This window comes from Heterodontus francisci, chromosome 37 (genome assembly GCF_036365525.1).
Source record: "Heterodontus francisci isolate sHetFra1 chromosome 37, sHetFra1.hap1, whole genome shotgun sequence".
NCBI lineage: Eukaryota > Metazoa > Chordata > Chondrichthyes > Heterodontiformes > Heterodontidae > Heterodontus > Heterodontus francisci.
This window is the reverse complement of record NC_090407.1, coordinates 2,736,035-2,742,972: the sequence shown is the minus strand read 5'-3', so window position 1 is coordinate 2,742,972 and position 6,938 is coordinate 2,736,035. Positions and strand designations below refer to the sequence as shown.

The 6,938-nt window shown below is 39.9% G+C and overlaps 1 protein-coding gene across 1 annotated transcript in view; it reads left to right on the top strand.

Moving 5' to 3' along the window:
* Positions 1-2,693: 2,693 nt before the first annotated feature.
* LOC137351949 (solute carrier family 2, facilitated glucose transporter member 1) overlaps positions 2,694-6,938 on the top strand; it is a 49,821-nt gene continuing 45,576 nt past the window's right edge. The window contains exon 1 of the mRNA XM_068016836.1: positions 2,694-2,933. Coding sequence (XP_067872937.1) covers positions 2,919-2,933 — 15 coding nt within the window. The 5' untranslated portion in view covers positions 2,694-2,918. The remainder of the gene's footprint in view (positions 2,934-6,938) is intronic.

Below are 6,938 nucleotides of genomic sequence, written 5' to 3'. Positions count from 1 at the left end.
CAGGCAGGTTGTTGCTAATCTCTGCATTTTTCCAATTCTGGCCTCTTGAACATCCTTGATTTTAATCATTCCAGCATTGGCAGCTGTGCCCTCAGCTGCCTAGGCCCGAAGCTCTGGAATTCCGTCCCTAAACCTCTTTGTGTCTCTACCTCTCTCACCTCCTTTAAAACCTACCTCTGTGATCCTGTCCTAATGGATCAGAATTTGCTGTCAAAATACCAAAGAGCTGAATAGTGCTCGCTGTTATTTCTGTGAAAATAGTACAACAACTTCAGGGGAGGGACAGATTGTGGTTAACACAGATATCCAAAAGCTGTTGTCCAACATATGCTGCTCCACCGTTAGTTTTACGAAAACAGCATCTTTCTGTCTGCCTGACCATTGAAATGCATTCCACAGCATGATGTTGCTGTATTTGCTTTGTACACACAAACTAAACTCGCGATAGAAAGTTAATCTTGTATATTTCAGTCTATTGACAACGTGATACATAGAATCGCTGTACATTGTACATTGTACAGCGAGCTCGCCACTGGTATCAGACCCACTGGCCGTCCATGTCTCTGCTTTAAAGACGTCTGCAAACGCGACATAAAGTCCTGTGACATTGATCATAAGTCGTGGGAGTCAGTTGCCAGCGATCGCCAGAGCTGGCGGGCAACCATAAAGGTGGGGCTAAAGCGTGACGAGTCGAAGAGACTTAGCAGTTGGCAGGAAAAAAGACAGAAGCGCAAGGTGAGAGCCAACTGTGTAACAGCCCCAACAACCAATTTTATCTGCAGCACCTGTGGAAGAGTCTGTCACTCTAGTATTGGCCTTTATAGCCACTCCAGGCGCTACTTCACAAACCACTGACCACCTCCAGGCGCTTACCCATTGTCTCTCGAGACAAGGAGGCCAAAGAAAGAAGAAAGAAAGACATAGAATCATAGAATTGTAAGCACGAAAGGAGATCATTCGGCCCATCGAGTCTGTGCCAGCTCTTTTGAAGAGCAATCCAGTTTCTCCCAATTCCCTGCTCTTTCCCCATATCCCTAAATTTTTTTCTCCCTCAAGTATTTATTTAATTTCCTTTTGAAGGTTACTGTTGAATCCGTAGCCACTGTGCTAACAGACAGCACATTCCAAATCCTAACCACGCGCTGTGTGAAGATATTTTTCCTTGTGTCACCTCTGGTTGTTTTGCTGATCACTTTAAATCTGTGTCCTCAGATTATTGACCCTTCAGCCATTGGAAACAGTTTATTTTTATTTACTCGAACTAGACCGTTATGATTTTAAATACAAAAACCTATTACAGAACATATCAGCTCCAAGCAGGGTGTGAACCTTGATGAGAAAACCCCATATCAAGTCTGACTGCTTAACCACTCAGCCAGTGTAGCTATGTAAATTAGTGCCAAACAACCTCCCTAGCACTGAAAATTGAACGATTACAAATGTGTAGTCTCAATCTACATGGTCATAGAGCCATAGAGTCATTAAAGCACAGAAGGAGGCCATTTGGCCAGTTGAGTCCATGCTGGATCTCTGTAGAGCAAGTCAGTCTGTCCCGTTCCCTGGCTCTACCCCTATAGCTCTGCAAATTTAATTCCCTCAATTGCCCATCCAATTTCCTTTTGAAATCAGGTTTCAATTGTTGTTGGAGATATTAAAAATGTAAAATTAAAAAAAGTTGCAAACTTTTCCTTTCCATCTCTTTATTTCTTGCTATACCTGATTTGACATTGAATTCACTCACTCTTATTTACACTCCCTTCTCAGTCCCTGCACTGTTGATTTCCTAATCCTTCAATCTGATTGGTTAAAGAGATACACAGTTGTGTCCCTGGTTCACTCAATCCCACATGCCTGGTTTCCCTTGCTGTGATGTTATCAGCTCAGTAAGGGCAAGTCTAACTATGGCAGATGCTGTTAGATGCCTGGCTACAGCAAATTATGGCCCAATGTCTCCTTATGTGATTTGGTGTTGCATTTGGTTTGATAACGCTTCTGTGAAGTGCCTTGGGACATTTTACCATGTTAAAAGTGCTATATAAATACAAGTTTTGATGTTAATGGCTGTAAGGTGATTTGGGATACCCTGAGGATGTGAAAGGTGCTATATAAATGCAAGTCTTTCTCTTTAAGAGTGCACATTGCAGTAAGGAGGTGGGATTATTGGTTGTGTATTTCATTGAAAACCCAAAGTTAGAACACAGAAGTAAACTGCAAAAAGAGTTATATGAAAAGTTTTGGAGTCTGGTTTACACTCAGAAAATTTGCAGATTGACCACTTAGAAAACTGACTTTTTAAATCTCAATCGAGCCTGAGGAAATCCATGAGGCCCTACAACTGCTCAACACTGGGGTCTCTCTCAATAATCAAGCATTCCAGTGGATCCAGTTACTGGTCAAGCTTTACTGTTCTATAAATAGATTGTACAATGACTTTTAGCATCTAACATTGATTTAAAACTGTTCTTGTAACTTCAGAATTATAAACGGATGCCAATGGAAACTCAATGTGATCAGCATTTGCTCCTGCACTTTATAGTTTCCCTGCCAGCACTGGGGGATGGGAGATTGCTGCTTGCACCACAGGAGACTTGCTCATTATATCCTCAGCAAATAGGAATGTGGCAAGCCCATCACACACCTCTCAGACGTCATTCATTGATATCCAATCCCATTCAAATCACTGACACACAAAGACCAGCTCGTTTTTTTCCGGACCACATGAGCTATTGCAGAAGAGAGACATTTATACACAGGGAAACTGCTCTGTCTGTCCCTCATAAAGAGCATTTTTTGTCAGGACTTATTTCAGGCTTTAACTACAGAAGGATTTGAATCTACGGTGAAGCAGATAAATTATCCAAATTAGGGCATTAAAAAACTACAGCAATCAAGGGAGTCTTTAACTGTGTGACAACAGGATGGCCACAGAAAAGGTAAGTCTGACATTACTAACTGTGTGTTGTTGGTGGTGTGCCCCTCCCCCCCAAAAAACGAGTATTGTAAAAGGAATGTGAAACTTCTTTGTTAACTGTTTCAAACGTTGAGAGTCAATTTTAGAATGCGGAAGAACATGGAAAAGATTAACTTTTTAAACTAAGGCGATCAGTTTATTGGAATGAATTTCCTTTTGGCAGTTTTCTCTGTGTTTTAAAGTATCTGTAAGTTAGGAAGAGTTCGAGTGAAGAGCAGGATATTTGAAGGAAATTGAGTGAAATGGTATGGAGGAAGTGAATGACTGTTTTACACTCAGTGAGTGTGAAGGGGGCGGAGGCAAATATTCCCAAATGTCTGAAGGAGGAGAAAGAAACACAAAGGATCGGAGTCCATGTAACCAAATATGAGTAAATAAATGCGTCTTGTAAAGATTCAAAGCCAATGAACATTTTTTTAAAGTCAAAGCATGAGAAAGACTTTAACAGTATTAGAATCGATAAAATAATTCTTGAGGTAAAATATTGTGTCAGAAAAGTTTTCTCGAGTTCTCTGGAATATATTACAATGTTTGGAAGGGCGAGGCTATTTCATCAGATGTAAAAATTGTCTATATTATTCCAGCCGTCCCTCCCTGATAACTCGAGACAATCAGGGCTGGGAGGTTTTTCTGTTGAAGCATCAGCCGGGGACAGGAATCTCATCCCTTTATTTTAAATACATTACACTAACTGGAATGCGTTAAATATTGTGCGCAAATTTCAACCGGAATTTAAATCCCAAATGCATCAAAATTCAACAAGAACGGAACTGATAAACCAACTGATGTCTGTATTTAATGCAGAGATCATTCTGATTGTAAATGACCAATAAATCGGTAAATGCAACGTGATCAGGTGTAAAGTCAGTTCAAAACTGGTTCCATTAATTAGGAGGACGAGCAGTCTAATATAATTTATAGATTTAAAAATAATTAGCTGAACACTACAACATTCACTGCCTTCTCACCATTATTATTCAGTCAGCTGCACATCCACTGTCTCCATGACCAACACTATCTGCAATGAAAACTCTTCCATACAGGATGTTTACACATTAGAAAAGCTGTTCAGTGATTTCCAGCAAAATCCCACAAAACATAGTCTCTGCATAGATTTGCCAAAAAATCTATTTGGCATTGTGGGGAAACTTTTCTGATCATTTCAGATGATTTGTTGTAGTATGTGTTCGCTTTAATCTCTGTTATATCGCACAGATCCACATGTTTGTTCCAAGTTTATTAGTTTATTTCAAGAAGCTGAGAACTGACGATGAATGAATAACTTGTGCCATTGAGTTAAGGTCGAGCATAGGGGCTCATTGCTTTCTCTGCTGTTTCATAAATTTCAACACTGGTCATTAACACATTCCATGGAGAGGTGTGAATTTGAATTTTAGTGGAATATCAGGATGTAATTGTTTTAAGTAATTTTGATTCCGGGGTGAACTAGTTCTGTAGTTACTTAGGTAAAACAGCAGGACGAATGCAGAAAGTGTACGTGAGTCAGTGAACGTACAGCTCGCAGCTCATCTGCTGTCACTTCACAAGTAGCTTGATGGTCAATCATCATGCATTTTGTATTAGATTTTAGGAATCTAAATTCTCTGTACTGTCTGTATTGGTTAACTCTTTGTATCCTTCCTATTCTCGATTCAGTTTGCCATTTATATTTAAACACCAGTGTGTGTACATATCGATTTGTGTATCCTTACATTAAACAAGCATCCCAAACTATTCAAACACTACTCTGGCTATTGATTTACAAGAAATCTATTGTGTATATCACAAGAAATATGCATTTTGAATGATTAAGCTTTGACTTTCATATTTAAAATGATTTTAATAATTTCCAGCATTAATTTATTTTTCTTATCTTGAGCAAGCAAAGCTGAGACAGCAATTACTGGGTTAGATGAAGGAGAAGCATGGTGGCTAAGTCATGTGAAAGGAATAACACAGCTTAAGTGCTTTCAGGGATCTGTTGCTGTAGCAACAATGAATATCATAAATTCTTAATCAGCAAAATCCAGGTCTAGTGAATCAACTAAACCAACAAAAAACCTGCTTTTCTTCACTCAACCGAAATAACACAGCTAGACATTATTATAAGGGTATTAAACCAATAAAAGTAATGAGATCAGTTGCCTGATGAACATCAGTATTTGAATGTAATACCAATTAAATATATTTGGATTCAACATTTCATATATAAGGACTGGGGACAGCCGTGACGTTAGTACAGTTGGGCCTGTGCTGTGATAAGTCAGATTCAGAAATCTTGCACAATCTCAGCCGCTTAGCTGCCACTGAAATACTCCTAATGTAGGATTTGTGTAGATTTTTCACATTTCTTAAATATTGCAATAAAAATGTTACGTTTTAAATGGATCTATCGTGATGTAGTTTCTAGTTGCACTATGACTGAACAATTAATAAATCAATAGTCAAGAGAGCACAACACTAACATTTAATAATTAATATACCCCCAAGCATAAGCCAACCAGCTTTAAAGGGTTTGCATTGCTTAATGTAAAGACACACAGTAGATCTATACACACACTGGTGCTAAAGCCATAAGTCACAGAGATTTGAGAATAAAGTACGAGAAATGACAGAGAGGACAGAAAAGTAACATGTTCCTGAAAGGTAAAATAAAACTGCATGTTAGTTTACCAGAAAGGTACTGCGGGTTGACAACAGAGGACACAGAGAAATATATCCAGACTGGCTCAAGTACACATTGTACTGTTTCTGGTTCTTGCTGCATTACCTGATGATATGAAATACAGTTGTCACATAATCACATGAAATTAGAAGTTGGAGATCATTGTGTGAGGCTGCACTTGCATTAGAGGTAACAGAGTTGGTACTTGAGCGTTCAGAACTCTGAGCTGTAGTTCTGATTTTCCAGTCCATGTTTGCCAGTATAGTGTCAGCTGTGGTTCAGTCAGTAATACTCTTGCCTCTGTGTCAGAAGGCTGTGAGTTCGCACCCCATTCCAGAGACTTGAGCCCATAATTCAGGCTGATATTCCAGTTTAGTACTGGGGGAAGGCTGCATTGTCAGAGGTGCTGTCTTTCAGATGAGCTGTTAAACCAAATCCCCCTTTACCCTCTCAGATGGACATAAGCATCTCATGATACTATTTTGAAGAAGACCGGGAGAGTTCTCCCCGCTGTCCTGGCCAATGGTTACCCCTCAATCAACATCACTAAAAATAGATCATCTGTTCATCATCACATTACTATTTGTGGGATCTTGCTGTGTGCAAATTGGCTGCTGCATTTCCTACATTACAACAGTGACTACACTTCAAAGGTACTTCATTGGCTATAAAACACTTTGGGACGACGCGAGTTTGTGAAATGAGTGAAATAAATCCAGGTTCTTTTACTGATTCACAAAATAATCCATTTTGGATTATCAGAAAAATGGTCACATGGAAGAAATGGCAAAATGGGCGGCACAGTGGCGCAGTGGTTAGCACCGCAGCCTCACAGCTCCAGCGACCCGGGTTCAATTCTGGGTACTGCCTGTGTGGAGTTTGCAAGTTCTCCCTGTGTCTGCGTGGGTTTTCTCCGGGTGCTCCGGTTTCCTCCCACAAGCCAAAAGACTTGCAGGTTGATGGGTAAATTGGCCATTATAAATTGCCACTAGTATAGGTAGGTGGTAGGGAAATATAGGGACAGGTGGGGATGTGGTAGGAATATGGGATTAGTGTAGGATTAGTATAAATGGGTGGTTGATGGTCGACACAGACTCGGTGGGCCGAAGGGCCTGTTTCAGTGCTGTATCTCTAAACTAAACTAAACTAAACTAAAATAAGCATTTGTCACAGGAACATCCTGCAAAATGATCCCACAGATTTCTACAATTACAACAGTGATGCCCAAATAACAATTTGTCATAAAAGGTCTCCGAGGCCTGAGCTGTTCTGAGCAATATCAGATCGCTTGCTGCAGGGAAA